The sequence below is a fragment of the Cannabis sativa genome, chromosome 7, assembly GCF_029168945.1.
Source record: "Cannabis sativa cultivar Pink pepper isolate KNU-18-1 chromosome 7, ASM2916894v1, whole genome shotgun sequence".
Taxonomy (NCBI): domain Eukaryota; kingdom Viridiplantae; phylum Streptophyta; class Magnoliopsida; order Rosales; family Cannabaceae; genus Cannabis; species Cannabis sativa.
In genome coordinates, this window is record NC_083607.1 from 7,102,421 (window position 1) to 7,122,506 (window position 20,086).

Consider the following 20,086-nt stretch of genomic DNA (forward strand, 5'->3'; position numbering starts at 1 on the left):
AATATTTTACGGGATCCCAAAATATAATGTACTCTTTTTGGATTTATCATAAAGTTTTATAATTACATGTTATTATTGTATTCTATATTTTAAAGTTTAATTTTCGCTTTTAGCTCTAGTACATCCCAGATTAACAAGATTAGTTTATGTTTAGTATATGGTGTTTCTTATGTTAGGATGTTACTATTTGGTATCAGAGTGATAAGGTTTTTAAACTTTCTGTAGTCTGGCTGAACATGTACAATCATCATCAAAGACAAGTTCGACTCGTGGTGCAGTATGTATTGAGAGTAAATGCTTAACTGCTTCTGTGATTAAATGTTTACTGCTATTCGTTATAGGCAGTATATGAGCATCTAGAAGATATAATGTTATAAGAAAAGCATGATTAGTAATTATGTGAATAAATATTTATTTGAAAAAAAATAGTATGTATGAGTTAGGGTTAAAGCAATAAGTGTGTAAGTATGGATTTGGTGCTTGACTCACCGGTTGTTGATTTTAGGACTATTTGAGAGAAAATGGATCTTGATCAATCAACATGACCACATGGCGAGCCTGTAGAGCTTGGTTATAACCAAACTAATTCACCGGCACTGCCTGTGCCTCTATAGAATCCAGAGGATAATGTGGGGGTTAACAATGCTAATCCACCTACTGACTGGCAGCAGATGTTTCTCAAAATGCAAACCATTATACTCTATCAGGAAGATGAGTTTCATCGGTTTAGGCAACCGGCCCAAGCAGCTCTAGCTGAGCAAGTGTTACCACTAGCTCCTATTCTAGTGGTGGGTAACCCTAGATTTATACTACCATATCGAGACTCGATCTTTGAGTGCTTTGTTAAGCTACAACCTCTGACGTTCTTGGGAGGTATCGAAATCATCAAGGCAGAACAATGGATTAGCATTGTTACCCATATTCTGGATAATATGGGAGTTACATGAACTGAATGGGTTAATTGTGCTGCATATTTATGTTCCAAGAGCATGCCCACATCTGTGGGATATTGTGGAACAGACTCGAGATGTTAGTACTATGTCTTGAGATGAATTCAAGAGTCTATTTGAGGAAAAACTTTATAATATTGCCATCCGAACTACTCACATGGAAGATTTTGTAAAATAAACTCAAGGGAAGAGGAAAGTGGCCGAGTATACACTAAAATTTGATCGCTTATCTAAGTTCGCTGGCGACTTAGTACCAACGGACTTTACTTAGAAACAGAAGTATGTAAGGGGACTGAAGGCCACTATCAATTGGGACTTGAAAATTACCACTGATCACGATACCTTATACAAGAAAGTGGTTAAGAGAGCATTGATTGTTTAAGAGGCAAAACAACTTGTTATCAAAGAACAAGCTACTAAGGATGTCGTCACGACATTAAGCCCTAGTATTGATGGTATGTAAGTAAGGGGACCGATGGTGGTAACTCAGATCACAAGTGGAAGGCTAAAGCTTCCGGAATACCGGGAAATAACAGGAATTTTTGTGGAAACAGAGGCAGCCGTCAAGGTTGCGGGTGTTCCTTTAAAACTTACCCAGAGTGTCCCAAATGTCAAAAGCACTATTAGGGTGAGTGCCGACCCAAATTATGTTTCTAGTGTGGTATGGTGGGCTATTTTATTAGAGATTGTCCACAATCCAAGAAAGAAGAACCAAAGAAGAACAAAAACCCGAATCCAAGGCGCTTGTACACCATGACTCAGGCTGACGCTGAGGCTAGTCCATCAGTGGTGGCATGTCAGTTGTCTATTAACAGTTGTTCTTATTCAGTATTATTTGATTCGGGAGTTACTCATTCTTATGTATTAAGTAGAGTAATAGAGAGTTTTCATAAATCACTCGATGTGTAAGCTTCGGGGTTTGGAATCCTGTTACCCTCAAGAGACCTAATCGTATCTACTTGGTGGATTAAGTCCTTGTCTAAAGTGTATAAAGACACTCTTAGGTTGCTTGTATTATTCATCTCTCTTGGTGTATCATTTTCCAAATTACTTTAAAAACTAGAGAGAATTTCTTTGTTGAGTGAAGAGCTTGAGTCCAACAAGTTTTTAGCATTTTATTGTTGTGTTATTCTGTATTGTTTCTTGTAAAATTGTTCAGGTTGAACACTTTGGATATTGTTCATCAAGCTTCGGGAGAAGTCTTGTTCGTGAGACACTTTTCGAGAAGAAAAGTACAAGTTAGACACTCTTCAAGATGAAGATTGCAAGTGAGTTACTCTTCCAAAGGAAGAGTGCATGTGCTTTGAATTGAAGGGAGTTTAAGATGGTAGTACTTCAAAAATTTGATTGGAATAGTAGATTACAACAGTTGCGTCAAATTGAAAGAGGGAGTCTTTATTTGTATAAGCCAATTCAGTTTTATAATTACTTTGAGATTCTTCTAATAAATTTTATTCTCTAAGCGTGGCCTCGTGAACTAGTAGCAATTCGAATTTTGAATTGCTGATACCACGTATAAAATGTTGTGTGTCATTTTAATTTCTCTATTTTTACTTTCACTTTCTGAAGTATATTTTTATTTTGTCAAGATCTGTCTGATATTATACCTTTGGAAAGTGGTCCATTTAAAATTTTGGAAGGAAAGTTTATTCTTTTAGAGAATTAATTATTAGACTAAATGAAACCTAGAAAAATTTGTATTGACCATTAAAGGAAGTTTGAAGTCTAGACATGTGGTTTAGTTTTTAATAGTTTATGAAAATTTTATTTTTATAATGTGATGTGTTTAAAATATAATAAAAGTAGATTATAAATTTGTGAAATACGGTTGGCAATTTATATATATGTTTAGAGTCATTATAAAGTGTCATATCATCATTTTATATATTTAATTATATATATAAATTGATTCTTGACTATATGTGAAGGACTTGTTAGCATCTCAAATATTTAAGTCGTATAAAATATAAATACCATGTAATCACTGCCATGGCTTTTTCTTGTTACGTGGAACTAAACTTTCCCACATGATCTGCCAAACTAACATAACATATTAAATGAGCATGTGCATATGGATTTCCATCTTCCCTCCTTTTACTATCAACATATTAAACTCCCCATATCCATCATCCATGGATAAAAATAAAGGAAAAGGAACCAATACTCCTCCTGATGAATCCGCCGTGGTGAAGGCTGCCGCCTGGGCATGGTACCACCACGGCTCGGGATCAGAAGGCGGAAACTCGGCCCGGGAATACGACGTCGCGATGATGGCACGACACGTTCCCCGGCCCTCTCGATACAAACAAGAAGCCACAAAGTTAAGGGGAAATGTTGATCATGATGTTTCATCAAAACCAACGGTAGAGTGCTTATCACTCTTTGACTCGTACGAGCTCAGAAGAATTTCAATGCAGTTGGATTCTCTTATGGATTGCTCTAATGATGAGGAATCATTCTCGGATAATGATAGTGTTATTAGCAGCAGTAGTAGGAATAAAAAGAAGATGAATTTGAAGAAAGTGATTAGAGGATTTTGGGTAAGGCATGCTGTGGCGGTGTGTAGCACTGGAGAAGATCAAGTGGTGGACTTGAACAAGAGGCCGGGGTATCGACACCGTCCATCGCGACCGGTGACCCGTATGCATGCATCCTCCAACAAATCGCCCCTAGAATTATGATATCCATGGATGCTATTATTTGATTTGAACATAGCTACATATTTTGTCTAATAATTTCATTGATAGTAGATCTACATATCTACACTTTTGTGTGTGCTTAATTGTAAGAAAAATTTATATAATTTAATTTTTACATCAGTTAGCAATATTCTTTCAAAGTTATTTTCTTAAATTAGATGAGAATATTTAGTTACACCAATAATTTTATTAAAAAAGATGCTAGACACTAATAATACTTTAGCAATTCTAGAGTACAAATTACATATTAGAAACTTTATTATTATTTTATTAATACAAGAGTAAGACAAACTTGTGACATCAATGGCACTTGAGGTGCTTGTGTCATTATTACGATCAAGCAATGAAATAACATTTCATCCTTTCTTACTTTTCAAGTACATGAAGAACTACAAGCTCCTTACTCTTGCAGCCTGCCTGATCTGTATTGGCCATCTAATAAATAATCTATAAACAACATGCATTTCTATATATATTTTTATATACATATAAAGTGTGACTATTTTAAGCATAATTTGTGGCTTCAACATGAGAAGTAAAGAGGCATTCAGCAAAAGAAAAAAGAAGAGGCATGCTCACCAGTCACCAGTCAACAAATTTTTTTTTAAAAAAAACTCATAATTATATAACCACTACAAATCACAGTATTGAATTAAATTAAATTAACAAGCATAAGTATTGTATTATCTTGGACCGGAACAACAAAATAATAAGTAAAATGAACCATTTTTATTAAAAAAAAAAAAAGTAATAAATCATAAAGGCAATCTCTAATAATTTTTTAATAGATTAAAATAAAAAGAATATATATGCCTTATATAAAAATATGCAATTTTATGAAAGTCGGATACATTACAACATATGTATTAATAATGTTATTATCAAGGAGTTCAATTGTTTTTGTTAACTCAAATAGCAATAGATATTAGAATTTATACACATAATTATTGAAGGAATAATCTACAATATTATTACTTGTATAAAATACACAAGCCAAAATAATAACCAGGTTGATCATGAAGGCATCAATCTCAGCATCTGGTACTCTAGACAACTCTACCAGCAAGTTGTAACTTGTTCCAATTCCAAAGCACTGCCCCAAAAAGCCAATGTTTCACAGACTGTCATCTCATCATAATGAAGGTTAATTATGTTGACTAATATGAGAAGAGAATAGCACAAACCCTTAAATCATAATCAAGTTTTGCAGCAAATGCTTTTAGCATTATTGTTTTTCCAGATCCAAGAGGACCAAAAAGTAAAGTCAACCTGAAAATAAATCGATTTGAGTTATACATAGCATTTGAAAATAACATACTTGCTTTGCTATACCACTCATGGAGTATCTTAACCACTATTTTCTTTGATGAATTTCATTACTCTTCAATTCACTAAAAATTGTCCATATGTTTATTTTGTACCACTCACCACTCCACCTTTTGGGGTTCCATTCAAACAACTTCAACAAATCCTAAAAGCTTAAGCTTATTCTGGATTCGTCCCAACCAAATCTTTATTTTTCAAATAAATAAAACAAAAATAATTGGTAAAATAATAATAACTAAGAAGAAATGAAAGATCGATTTGATGATATTTTTTTGATACTTTGGGCAGAGAGAGAAAGAGAACAAGGGAGAGTTATTGATATTGACCAGTCAAAAGGGTAAAATTATCAATACTTAATTTTTCAAAGGCAACAATGTCTCAAAAATTATCACTTCATTATGATACTTTTATAATTCTAGGAGCCAAAATTATGTAATTGAATAAATCCTCCTCTATCCGTTGCGGGTCGAGGACTCCTTCTCCTTCTCCTTCCCCTTCCCCTTCTTCAAACTCCGATTTGTATTGTTCATAGAGAAATTTCTGATTAACGATAGAACAAGATCCATTTTGCATCATATCTAAGGGATTCCTTGCTTCGGGCCGAAGAAACAATGTCACTCGATCATTATCAAACTGGCTACAATCCTATTTAATTCTCTCTCTGGATATCTCTGTAACTTTACCATTTCTACTTTTTCTTATATTGTTAATGTATGTTTTTAATATATTAAATAGTAAGATTTTCAAGGTGAAAAAGTCTAATAGTCAAAATTCACAGCTCACGTGTTTGTATTTTCTAATATTATATTAAAGTGTATTTATTACCTTTTAAACCTCTATTTAATTCTCTCTCTTCATATCTCTGCAACTTTTTCATTTCCACATTTTCATTAATTTAATTCTCTCTTGATATTTCTGCAACTTTCATTTGAAAAGTTTATCGCATCCTCTTCTTCTCTCTCTGTTTCTCTGCAACTATTATGTACAGTTGGGAAATGACGAACACAACAAATCAAAACACCCATTAGATCAATGACAAGAGAAGGCTTACGACGGCGGCCACCACCACCACCACCACCACCACCACCACTGAGTTCATAACGGCGCTCAATATTCTCGACATGCAGACCTCCACTAGGTATGTTTATTGATTTCAAAATCTCAAATTTTTTTACCCTTCTTTCTCTCCAACTGTACATAAAAATGTAAAATCCCTAATTTTTTTATTTGTATTTCTCAATTTTTTTTTCAAATCCCTAATATCTTTACCTCTTTTTCTCTCTATCAGTATATATAAATGTCACATATGATGAAATTTATCTGCTTTTACACATATTTTAATTTAAGTTTTTTATTTTCGAATTTCTTGGACTGATGCATGTTTGATAATTTTGCACTTAAAAGAAAAAGCTAAAAGAAATATAGATAACTTTTGGATTCTTTTTTTTTTTAAAAAAAAACAAAAAATATACAACTATTAGCTTACTCATCAAATACGTGTTAGAATACTAAATTTTTGATTTTTCATAATATCAAGTTTTTATAATTTCTGAATATCTGTTAGTAGAGTTTTTAAAATATTTGAAGATAAATCTTTGATTTTATCTTATATTTTGCTACGTGTTGAGCTAATTAGTAAATTACTGCTGAGTCATTATATATACGTGTTATATGATTGAAAGTTATCCTCTCTTTAAAAGTTAGTATAAGTATGCTATTCTAACATGATCAAACTTATCAAATAAACTGTTTTAAGAAATAGAACTTTGCTTCTTCAAACTCTCAGGTTTGGTTTACTGAGTCATTATATAAACTTGTTTTGATGTATACTTAAGTCATTCTTTCATGTATATATGATTTTATTTGGTAAAATTTATTATTATGTATTTAAGTTTTTTGCTTTGATGGGTATTATATGTGTATGTTTTCGGTTTGTGATTGAATCTTTGTGAATCTTTTCTTATTTATATACTCTTGTAGTTGCATGTCAATCTAAACATCTCTCTCTCTCTGTTTTCTTTTTCTCTTTTACAGGCATGTTCTAACTCTGTTTTGGTGGATTTGGGTTACAAAATTCTCTCATACCTTTAAAGGTCAACTTTTTGAATTGTAACACATATTTACAGTAACTGATTCTCTTATTTTATTTCAATTATTGGTAAAGATTTCAAATTTTGGCTTTAAATGACAACGGAGCAAGAAAATTGATGTGTATTCGAATCATAGGAGCTAGTAATCGACGATATGCTCATATTGGTGACGTTATTGTTGCTGTAATCAAAGAAGCAATACCAAATACACCGCTGGAAAGATCCGAAGTAATCAGAGCTGTAATTGTGCGTACTTGTAAAGAACTCAAACGCGACAACGGTATGATAATACGATATGATGGGCGCCATATTCTAGGAGCCCAAACTATGTGATTGAATAAATCCTCCTCTATCCGTTGCGGGTCGAGGACTCCATCTCCTTCTCCTTCCCCTTCTTCAAACTCCGATTTGTATTGTTCATAAAGAAATCTCCGATCAATGATAGAACAAGATCCATTTTGCATCATATCTAAAGGATTCCTTGCTTCGGGCCGAAGAAGCAATGTCACTCGATCATTATCAAACTGCCTGCAACCCTATTTAATTCTCTCTCTTGATATCTCTGCAACTTTTCAATTTTCACTTTTTCTTATATTGTTGATGTATGTTTGTAATATATTAAATAGTAAGATTTTAAAGGTGAAAAAGTCTAATAGTCAAAATTCACAGCTCACGTGTTTGTATTTTCCAATATTATATTATAGTGTATTTATTACCTTTTAAACCTTTATTTAATTCTCTCTCTTCATATCTCTGCATCTTTTCCATTTCCACTTTTTCATTAATTTAATTCTCTCTTGATATTTCTGCAACTTTCCTTTGAAAAGTTTATCTCTTCCTCTTCTTCTCTCTCTGTTTCTCTGCAACTATTATGTACAATTGGGAAATAACGAACAAATAAAATGGGAACATCCATTAGATCAATGAAAAGAGGAGACTTACGACGGCGGCCACCACCACCACCACCACCACCGAGTTCATAACGGCACTCAATATTCTCGACATGCTGACCTCCACTAGGTATGTTTATTGATTTCACTATCTCAAATTTTTTTACCCTTCTTTCTCTCCATCCGTATATAAAAATGTAAAATCCCTAATTTTTTTTATTTGTATTTTTCAATTTTTTTTTTCAAATCCCTAATTTCTTTACCTCTTTTTCTCTCTATCTGTATATATAAATGTCACATATGATGAAATTTATCTGCTTTTATACATATTTTAATTTAAGATTTTTATTTTTGAATTTCTTGGAATGATGCATGTTTGATAATTTTGCCCTTAAAAGAAAAAGCTAAAAAAAATATAGATAATTTTTGGATTTTTTTTTTAAAAAAAAACAAAAAACAAAAAAAAAACAAAAAATATACAACTATTAGCTTACTCATCAAATACGTGTTTGAATACTAAATTTTTGATTTTTCATAATATCAAGTTTTTATAATTTCTGAATATCTGTTAGTAGAGTTTTTAAAATATTTGAAGATAAATCTTTGATTTTATCTTATATTTTGCTACGTGTTGAGCTAATTAGTAAATTACTGCTGAGTCATTATATATACGTGTTATATGATTGAAAGTTATCCTCTCTTTAAAAGTTAGTATAAGTATGCTATTCTAACATGATCAAACTTATCAAATAAACTGTTTTAAGAAATAGAACTTTGCTTCTTCAAACTCTCAGGTTTGGTTTACTGAGTCATTATATAAACTTGTTTTGATGTATACTTAAGTCATTCTTTCATGTATATATGATTTTATTTGGTAAAATTTATTATTATGTATTTAAGTTTTTTGCTTTGATGGGTATTATATGTGTATGTTTTCGGTTTGTGATTGAATCTTTGTGAATCTTTTCTTATTTATATACTCTTGTAGTTGCATGTCAGTCTAAACATCTCTCTCTCTCTCTCTCTCTCTCTCTCTCTCTCTCTCTCTCTCTCTCTCTCTCTCTCTCTCTCTCTCTCTCTCTCTCTCTCTCTCTCTCTCTCTCTCTCTCTCTGTTTTCTTTTTCTCTTTTGCAGGCATGTTCTAACTCTGTGTTGGTGGATTTGGGTTACAAAATTCTCTCATACCTTTAAAGGTCAATTTTTTGATTTGTAAAACATATTTACAGTAACTGATTCTCTTATTTTATTTCAATTATTGGTAAAGATTTCAAATTTTAGCTTTAAATGACAGCGGAGCGAGAAAATTGATGTGTATTCGAATCATAGGAGCTAGTAATCGACGATATGCTCATATTGGTGACGTTATTGTTGCTCTAATCAAAGAAGCAATACCAAATACACCGCTGGAAATATTCGATGTAATCAGAGCTGTAATTGTACGTACTTGTAAAGAACTCAAATGCGACAACGGCATGATAATACGATACGATGGGGGCCATATTCTAGGAGCCCAAACTATGTGATTGAATAAATCCTCCTCTATCCGTTGCGGTTCGAGGACTCCTTCTCCTTCTCCTTCCCCTTCTTCAAACTCCGATTTGTATTGTTCAAAGAGAAATCTCTAATCAACGATAGAACAAGATCCATTTTGCGTCATATCTAAGGGATTCCTTGCTTTGGGCCGAAGAAGCAATGTCACTCGATTATTATCAAATTGGCTGCAACCCCATTTAATTCTCTCTCTTGATATCTCTGCAACTTTTCCATTTCCACTTTTTCTTATATTGATAATGTATGTTTTTAATATATTAAATAGTAAGATTTTCAAGGTGAAAAAGTCTAATAGTCAAAATTCACAGCTCACGTGTTTGTATTTTCCAATATTATATTAAAGTGTATTTATTACCTTTTAAACCTCTATTTAATTCTCTCTCTTCATATCTCTGCAACTTTTCCATTGCCACTTTTTCATTAATTCAATTCTCTCTTGATATTTCTGCAACTTTCATTTGAAAAGTTTATCACATCCTCTTCTTCTCTCTCTGTTTCTCTGCAACTATTATGTACAGTTGGGAAATGACGAACACAACAAATCAAAACACCCATTAGATCAATGACAAGAGAAGGCTTACGACGGCGGCCACCACCACCACCACCCCCACCACCACCACTGAGTTCATAACGGCGCTCAATATTCTCGACATGCAGACCTCCACTAGGTATGTTTATTGATTTCAAAATCTCAAATTTTTTTACCGTTCTTTCTCTCCATCTGTACATAAAAATGAAAAAATCCCTAATTTTTTTATTTGTATTTCTCAATTTTTTTTTTCAAATCCCTAATTTCTTTACCTCTTTTTCTCTCTATCTGTATATATAAATGTCACATATGATGAAATTTATCTGCTTTTACACATATTTTAATTTCAGATTTTTATTTTCGAATTTCTTGGATTGATGCATGTTTGATAATTTTGCCCTTAAAAGAAAAAGATAAAAAAAAATATAGATAATTTTTGGATTTTTTTTTTAAAAAAAAACAAAAAATATACAACTATTAGCTTACTTATCAAATACGTGTTAGAATACTAAATTTTTGATTTTTCATAATATCAAGTTTTTATAATTTCTAAATATCTGTTACTAGAATTTTTAAAATATTTGAAGATAAATCTTTGATTTTATCTTATATTTTTCCACGTGTTGAGCTAATTGGTATATTACTGCTGAGTCATTATATATACGTGTTATATGATTGAAAGTTATCCTCTCTTTAAAAGTTAGTATAAGTATGCTATTCTAACATGATCAAACTTATCAAATAAATTGTTTTAAGAAATGGAACTTTGCTTCTTCAAACTCTCAGGTTTGGTTTACTGAGTCATTATATAAACTTGTTTTGATGTATACTTAAGTCATGCTTTCATGTATATATGATTTTATTTGGTGAAATTTATTAATATGTATTTAAGTTTTATGCTTTGATGGGTATTATATGTGTATGTTTTCTGTTTGTGATTGAATCTTTGTAAATCTTTTCTTATGTATATACTCTTGTAGTTGCATGTGAGTCTGAACATCTCTCTCTCTCTCTCTCTGTTTTCTTTTTCTCTTTTGCAGGCATGTTCTAACTCTGTTTTGGTGGATTTGGTTTACAAAATTCTCTCATACCTTTAAAGGTCAATTTTTTGAATTGTAAAACATATTTACAGTAACAGATTCTCTTGTTTTATTTCAATTATTGATAAAGATTTCAAATTTTGGCTTTAAATGACAGCGGAGCCAGAAAATTGATGTGTATTCGAATCATAGGAGCTAGTAATCGACGATATGCTCATATTGGTGACGTTATTGTTGCTGTAATCAAAGAAGCAATACCAAATACACTGCTGGAAAGATCTGAAGTAATCAGAGCTGTTATTGTACGTACTTGTAAAGAACTCAAACGCGATAACGGTATGATAATACGATATGATGGGCGCCATATTCTAGGAGCCCAAACTATGTGATTGAATAAATCCTCCTCTATCCGTTGCGGGTCGAGGACTCCTTCTCCTTCTCCTTCCCCTTCTTCAAACTCCGATTTTTATTGTTCATAGAGAAATCTCGGATCAACGATAGATTAAGATCAATTTTGCATCATATCTAAGGGATTCCTTGCCTCGGGCCGAAGAAGCAATGTCACTCGATCATTATCAAACAGGCTGTAACCCTATTTAATTCTCTCTCTTGATATCTCTGCAACTTTTCCATTTTCACTTTTTCTTGTATTGTTAATGTATGTTTTTAATATATTAAATAGTAAGATTTTCAAGGTGAAGAAGTCTAATAGTCAAAATTCACAGCTCACGTGTTTGTATTTTCCAATATTATATTAAAGTGTATTTCTTACCTTTTAAACCTCTATTTAATTCTCTCTCTTCATATATCTGCAACTTTTCCATTCCCACTTTTTCATTAATTTAATTCTCTCTTGATATTTCTGCAACTTTCCTTTGAAAAGTTTATCTCTTCCTATTCTTCTTTTGCTGTTTCTCTGCAACTATTATGTACAGTTGGGAAATGACGAACACGACAAATGGAAACATCCATTAGATCAATGACAAGAGAAGGCTTACGACGACGGCCACCACCACCACCACCACCGAGTTCATGACGGCGCTCAATATTCTCGAGATGCTAACCTCCACTAGGTATGTTTATTGATTTCACAATCTCAAATTTTTTTATCCTTCTTTCTCTCCATCTGTACATAAAAATGTCAAAATCCCTAATTTTTTTATTTGTATTTCTCAATTTTTTTTTCAAATCCCTAATTTTTTTACCTCTTTTTCTCTCTATCTGTATATATAAATGTCACATATGATGAAATTTATCTGCTTTTACACATATTTTAATTTAAGTTTTTTCTTTTCGAATTTCTTGGACTGATGCATGTTTGATAATTTTGTCCTTAAATGAAAAAGCTAAAAAAAATATAGATAATTTTTGGATTCTTTTTTTTTTAAAAAAAAAAAAAACAAAAAATATACAACTATTAGATTACTCATCAAATACGTCTTAGAATACTAAATTTTTAATTTTTCATAATATCAAGTTTTTATAATTTCTGAATATCTGTTAGTAGAGTTTTTAAAATATTTGAAGATAAATCTTTGATTTTATCTTATATTTTGCTACGTGTTGAACTAATTGGTATATTACTGCTAAGTCATTATATATACGTGTTATATGATTGAACGTTATCCTCTCTTTAAAAGTTAGTATAAGTATGCTATTCTAACATGATCAAACTTATCAAATAAACTGTTTTAAGAAATGGAACTTCGTTTCTTCAAACTCTCAGGTTTGGTTTACTGAGTCATTTTATAAACTTGTTTTGATGTATACTTAAGTCATGCTTTCATGTATATATGATTTTATTTGGTAAATATTTAAGTTTTATGCTTTGATGGGTATTATATGTGTATGCTTTTGGTTTGTGATTGAATCTTTGTGAATCTTTACTTGTTTATATACTCTTGTAGTTGCATGTGATCTGAACATCTCTCTCTCTCTCTCTCTCTCTCTCTCTCTCTCTCTCTCTCTCTCTCTCTCTCTCTCTCTCTCTCTCTCTCTCTCTCTCTCTGTTTTCTTTTTCTCTTTTGCAGGCATGTTCTAACTCTGTGTTGGTGGATTTGGGTTACAAAATTCTCTCATACCTTTAAAGGTCAATTTTTTGATTTGTAAAACATATTTACAGTAACTGATTCTCTTATTTTATTTCAATTATTGGTAAAGATTTCAAATTTTAGCTTTAAATGACAGCGGAGCGAGAAAATTGATGTGTATTCGAATCATAGGAGCTAGTAATCGACGATATGCTCATATTGGTGACGTTATTGTTGCTGTAATCAAAGAAGGAATACCAAATACACCGCTGGAAAGATCCGAAGTAATCAGAGCTGTAATTGTACGTACTTGTAAAGAACTCAAACGCGACAACGGTATGATAATACGATACGATGGGCGCCATATTCTAGGAGCCCAAACTATGTGATTGAATAAATCCTCCTCTGTAACACCCTAACTATCTTAGGCGTATTACGTGATTTTTAAACGTACTGTGCAGCTCGTTGCTAATCAACGAGGTTTATGGAAAAACGTGATTAATTAAAATTTTGCTTTTTAATTAAACTTATAAACCATATTATAAAAGTCTCGGGATCCCGATTTATAAAATCATTTACAAAAGTTTTAACTGTTTAACTATTACATCAAAATGAAAGTCGTCTAACGACAGTTACAAAAATCTCAGCCTTGCTGTCCCGAGGATCGTACGCTCCAGGCCTAACCGCCCCGACATGTACAATCTCATAAGCTCGCTCACGGTCCATCAGCTACAGCCTTGCCTTTACCTACACATGAACATAAACTGTGAGTCGACAGACTCAGTAAGAAAAGCATAATAATATCATACATAACTAACTGCCGTGTCCAACGCGATACTGAGTCCCGCTACTGCCATGTCCAACATGGTACTGAGCTACTACTGCCATGTCCAACATGGTACTGAGTTTTGAACGTTCAGGGGACGGTACTATTGACAAGTATCCTCCTGATCGGTCGAACCGGTCATACTCCGGCTGCTGGTCATACTCCCTGTCGTGCCGACGGGATAGGTCAATAAGATCGAACCACCAACCAAGTGTCGGCTGATCGGTCGAACCGGTCATACTCCGCATTCTTGGTCATACTCCAGCCTGTACCGACGTGACAGGGTTGGATGGTTCGAAGCCTAAATACATACCTAATGTAATCTAGCAGGCTTCCTACATGCACGCTAAACATGTAATCTACATATGCATACTGTTATACTAATCTTACCTGGATTCCGATTTCAGGTGTGCCGGTCAACTTTGGGAATCGAAATTGAGCGGCGGATTACTGGCTCCTAAACCATAAAAATCACAACGCTATAAGTGACACGCTAAATCACTTCCCGGGGACTAAAACTTGGAACTAAAAGTTTCCCTATCGATAAAAAGCATGGCAATACCCCTAAAAACATAAAAACGAGGAAAACTAGGGTTCTGAAAAATCCCCCAACCGGTAGACCGGTTGTCCAACCGGAATTCCGGTTCTGGGAAATTCAGGACCCCCCATCCGGAATTCCGGATGCACAACCGGAATTCCGGTTCCTCGCAGGCAGCAACTTCAAAAATTCATAACTCGACCAATTCAACCCCAATTGGTCCCAAACTTTCCAGACCTGTTCTAAACTATCCCTAGAACAAATCCAAAGCACCAAAACCACCCAGAAACCACATACACAAAAATCACCATAGGAGCTCAAGCTTTGAGTTCCAAACTCAAGCTTGAGCAAATCCACCTAACATGCATCCAAACCTATTTAATTCTACTCAAATAAGCATAATAACACCTCTGAAAACTAATAGAAACACCCAGCAACTTCACAGCAACATATAGAACCATTTCATTCAAAAATCACCTAATTTAACATAGAAACTAAAAGCTTGAACAACCTAACTAATCATGCTTCAAACAACTCAATTAACATCAATTAAACATGCTTTGAACCTCAGAAAATAACAACTAAACACAGCCATAATAACAGCCACAAAAACATGCATGCATCATCACTTTTACACATTTTTTTCAAGAAATTAAAGAGGGAAAGACAAGAACCAACCTAGCTTGCAAAGGATCTTAAGAATGGATGAAAGTTGCTTGGAAATCAAAGAGAAAATCAATTCATGCACCCCAATTGCTTCAGCCGAAAATAGAGAGGAAAGGAGAGTGTTTCTTGAATTTTTCTTTCTTTTCAACACTTAGCCAAATTTAGTAAAAATTGGAAAATAAACTAAAGCCACATAACTCATTTACTTCAGCCAAAAATATAAACAATTAACATTTATTTTTCAAATAAACAAGTCACTAAAAGACAAAAAGTCATTGGGGCAAAAAGACCATTTTGCCCCTCCATTCTAAAATCACATAAAAATCACTAAAGGGTATTTTTGGGACATTCTAAATTCCCGGCCATTCCCGACATTCCCAATGTCTAAAACCCGTCCCCAAATTACTAACATACTAAGTTGTGATTTCTACTGAGCCAAACGCCGAGTTCCAAAATACCGGACACCGAAAATGCAGAATATAAAAGCTACTGATGACATAATCATGCATTTCTGAATTCCATAAATAACAGTAATAAATTATTTAAATAGCTATAAATAATTTCATGATTAAACATAAACAACTGCTAATTTCCAAATTAACTAAGCGGGCTTTACATCCTCTATCCGTTGTGGGTCGAGGACTCCTTCTCCTTCTCCTTCCCCTTCTTCAAACTCCGATTTGTATTGTTCATAGAGAAATCTCTAATCAACGATAGAACAAGATCCATTTTGCGTTATATCTAAGGGATTCCTTGCTTCGGGCCGAAGAAGCAATGTCACTCGATCATTATCAAACTGGCTGCAACCCCATTTAATTCTTTCTCTTGATATCTCTGCAACTTTTCCATTTCCACTTTTTCTTATATTGTTAATGTATGTTTTTAATATATTAAATAGTAAGATTTTCAAGATGACAAAGTCTAATAGTCAAAATTCACAGCTCACGTGTTTGTATTTTCCAATATTATATTAAAGTGTATTTATTACCTTTTAAACCTCTATTTAATTCTCTCTCTTCATATCTCTGCAACTTTTCCATTGCCACTTTTTCATTAATTTAATTCTCTCTTGATATTTCTGCAACTTTCCTTTGAAAAATTTATCTCTTCCTATTCTTCTTTTGCTGTTTCTCTTCAACTATTATGTACATTTGGGAAATGACGAACACAACAAATAGGAACACCCATTAGATCAATGACAAGAGAAGGCTTACGACGGCGGCCACCACCACCACCAGCACCACTGAGTTCATAACGGCGCTCAATATTCTCGACATGCAGACCTCCACTAGGTATGTTTATTGATTTTAAAATCTCAAATTTTTTTACCGTTCTTTCTCTCCATCTGTACATAAAAATGAAAAAATCCCTAATTTTTTTATTTGTATTTCTCAATTTTTTTTTCAAATCCCTAATTTTTTTACCTCTTTTTCTCTCTATCTGTATATATAAATGTCACATATGATGAAATTTATCTGCTTTTACACATATTTTAATTTAAGTTTTTTCTTTTCGAATTTCTTGGACTGATGCATGTTTGATAATTTTGTCCTTAAATGAAAAAGCTAAAAAAAATATATATAATTTTTGGATTCTTTTTTTTTTTTTAAAAAAAAAAACAAAAAATATACAACTATTAGATTACTCATCAAATACGTCTTAGAATACTAAATTTTTAATTTTTCATAATATCAAGTTTTTATAATTTCTGAATATCTGTTAGTAGAGTTTTTAAAATATTTGAAGATAAATCTTTGATTTTATCTTATATTTTGCTACGTGTTGAACTAATTGGTATATTACTGCTAAGTCATTATATATACGTGTTATATGATTGAACGTTATCCTCTCTTTAAAAGTTAGTATAAGTATGCTATTCTAACATGATCAAACTTATCAAATAAACTGTTTTAAGAAATGGAACTTCGCTTCTTCAAACTCTCAGGTTTGGTTTACTGAGTCATTTTATAAACTTGTTTTGATGTATACTTAAGTCATGCTTTCATGTATATATTATTTTATTTGGTAAATATTTAAGTTTTATGCTTTGATGGGTATTATATGTGTATGCTTTTGGTTTGTGATTGAATCTTTGTGAATCTTTACTTGTTTATATACTCTTGTAGTTGCATGTGATCTGAACATCTCTCTCTCTCTCTCTCTCTCTCTCTCTCTCTCTCTCTCTCTCTCTCTCTCTCTCTCTCTCTCTCTCTCTCTCTCTCTCTCTCTCTCTCTCTCTCTCTCTCTCTCTCTCTCTCTCTCTCTCTCTCTCTCTGTTTTCTTTTTCTCTTTTGCAGGCATGTTCTAACTCTGTGTTGGTGGATTTGGGTTACAAAATTCTCTCATACCTTTAAAGGTCAATTTTTTGAATTGTAAAACATATTTACAGTAACTGATTCTCTTATTTTATTTCAATTATTGGTAAAGATTTCAAATTTTAGCTTTAAATGACAGCGGAGCCAGAAAATTGATGTGTATTCGAATCATAGGAGCTAGTAATCGACGATATGCTCATATTGGTGACGTTATTGTTGCTGTAATCAAAGAAGGAATACCAAATACACCGCTGGAAAGATCCGAAGTAATCAGAGCTGTAATTGTACGTACTTGTAAAGAACTCAAACGCGACAACGGTATGATAATACGATACGATGGGCGCCATATTCTAGGAGCCCAAACTATGTGATTGAATAAATCCTCCTCTATCCATTGTGGGTCGAGGACTCCTTCTCCTTCTCCTTCCCCTTCTTCAAACTCTGATTTGTATTGTTCATAGAGAAATCTCTAATCAACGATAGAACAAGATCCATTTTGCGTTATATCTAAGGGATTCCTTGCTTCGGGCCGAAGAAGCAATGTCACTCGATCATTATCAAACTGGCTGCAACCCCATTTAATTCTTTCTCTTGATATCTCTGCAACTTTTCCATTTCCACTTTTTCTTATATTGTTAATGTATGTTTTTAATATATTAAATAGTAAGATTTTCAAGATGACAAAGTCTAATAGTCAAAATTCACAGCTCACGTGTTTGTATTTTCCAATATTATATTAAAGTGTATTTATTACCTTTTAAACCTCTATTTAATTCTCTCTCTTCATATCTCTGCAACTTTTCCATTGCCACTTTTTCATTAATTCAATTCTCTCTTGATATTTCTGCAACTTTCCTTTGAAAAGTTTATCTCTTCCTCTTCTTCTCTCTCTGTTTCTCTTCAACTATTATGTACATTTGGGAAATGACGAACACAACAAATAGGAACACCCATTAGATCAATGACAAGAGAAGGCTTACGACGGCGGCCACCAGCACCACCAGCACCACTGAGTTCATAACGGCGCTCAATATTCTCGACATGCAGACCTCCACTAGGTATGTTTATTGATTTTAAAATCTCAAATTTTTTTACCGTTCTTTCTCTCCATCTGTACATAAAAATGAAAAAATCCCTAATTTTTTTATTTGTATTTCTCAATTTTTTTTTCAAATCCCTAATTTCTTTATCTCTTTTTCTCTCTATCTGTAAATATAAATGTCACAGATGATGAAATTTATCTGCTTTTACACATATTTTAATTTAAGTTTTTTATTTTCGAATTTCTTGGACTGATGCATGTTTGATAATTTTCCCCTTAAAAGAAAAAGCTAAAAAAAATATAGAAAATTTTTGGATTCTTTTTTTTTTTTTTTAAGAAAAAAAAAACAAAAAATATACAACTATTAACTTACTCATCAAATACGTGTTAGAATACTAAATTTTTGATTTTTCATAATATCAAGTTTTTATAATTTCTGAAAATCAGTTAGTAGAGTTTTTAAAATATTTGAAGATAAATCTTTGATTTTATCTTATATTTTGCTACGTGTTGAGCTAATTGGTATATTACTGCTGAGTCCTTATATATACGTGTTATATGATTGAAAGTTATCCTCTCTTTAAAAGTTAGTATAAGTATGCTATTCTAACATGATCAAACTTATCAAATAAACCACTCTTTAAAAGTTAGTATAAATATGCTATTCTAACATGATCAAACTTATCAAATAAACTGTTTTAAGAAATGGAACTTTGCTTCTTCAAACTCTCAGGTTTGGTTTACTTAGTCATTATATAAACTTGTTTTGATGTATACCTAAGTCATGCTTTCATGTATATATGATTTTATTTGGTAAAATTTATTATTATCTATTTAAATTTAATGCTTTGATGGGTATTATATGTGTATGTTTTCGGTTTGTGATTGAATCTTTGTGAATCTTTTCTTATTTATATACTCTTGTAGTTGCATGTGAGTCTGAACATCTCTCTATCTCTGTTTTCTTTTTCTCTTTTGCAGGCATGTTCTAACTCTGTTTTGGTGGATTTGGGTTACAAAATTCTCTCATACCTTTAAAGGTCAATTTTTTGAATTGTAAAACATATTTACAGTAACTGATTCTCTTGTTTTATTTCAATTATTGGTAAAGATTTCAAATTTTGGCTTTAAATGACAGCAGAGCCAAAAAATTGAAGTGTATTCAAATCATAGGAGCTAGTAATCGACGATATGCTCATATTGGTGACGTTATTGTTGCTGTAATCAAAGAAGGAATACCAAATGCACCGCTGGAAAGATCCGATGTAATCAGAGCTGTAATTGTACGTACTTGTAAAGAACTCAAACGCGACAACGGTATGATAATATGATATGATGGGCGCCATATTCTAGGAGCCCAAACTATGTGATTGAATAAATCCTCCTCTATCCGTTGTGGGTCGAGGACTCCTTCTCCTTCTCCTTCTCCTTCTTCAAACTCTGATTTGTATTGTTCATAGAGAAATATCTGATCAACGATAGAACAAGATCCATTTTGCATCATATCTAAGGGATTCCTTGGTTCGGGCCGAAGAAGCAATGTTACTCGATAATTATCAAACCTTTGAGCGAAATGCGACAGAAGGAAGGAAAA

The 20,086-nt window shown here is 32.6% G+C and overlaps 1 protein-coding gene and 1 long non-coding RNA gene across 2 annotated transcripts; both read left to right on the forward strand.

The window, feature by feature from the left end:
* The first annotated feature begins 2,944 nt into the window (after nt 1-2,944).
* On the forward strand, nt 2,945-3,783 carry LOC115697758 (uncharacterized). Its single transcript, XM_030624880.2, has one exon. It carries the CDS (start codon nt 3,008-3,010, stop codon nt 3,629-3,631), a length of 624 nt encoding a protein of 207 aa, XP_030480740.1. The 5' UTR covers nt 2,945-3,007; the 3' UTR covers nt 3,632-3,783.
* An 842-nt stretch (nt 3,784-4,625) lies between these two features.
* Nucleotides 4,626-7,465, forward strand: LOC133029299 (uncharacterized). Its single transcript, XR_009683442.1, has 2 exons — nt 4,626-6,113; nt 7,010-7,465. It is a non-coding gene; the product is annotated as an uncharacterized LOC133029299 (long non-coding RNA).
* Nucleotides 7,466-20,086: the final 12,621 nt, after the last annotated feature.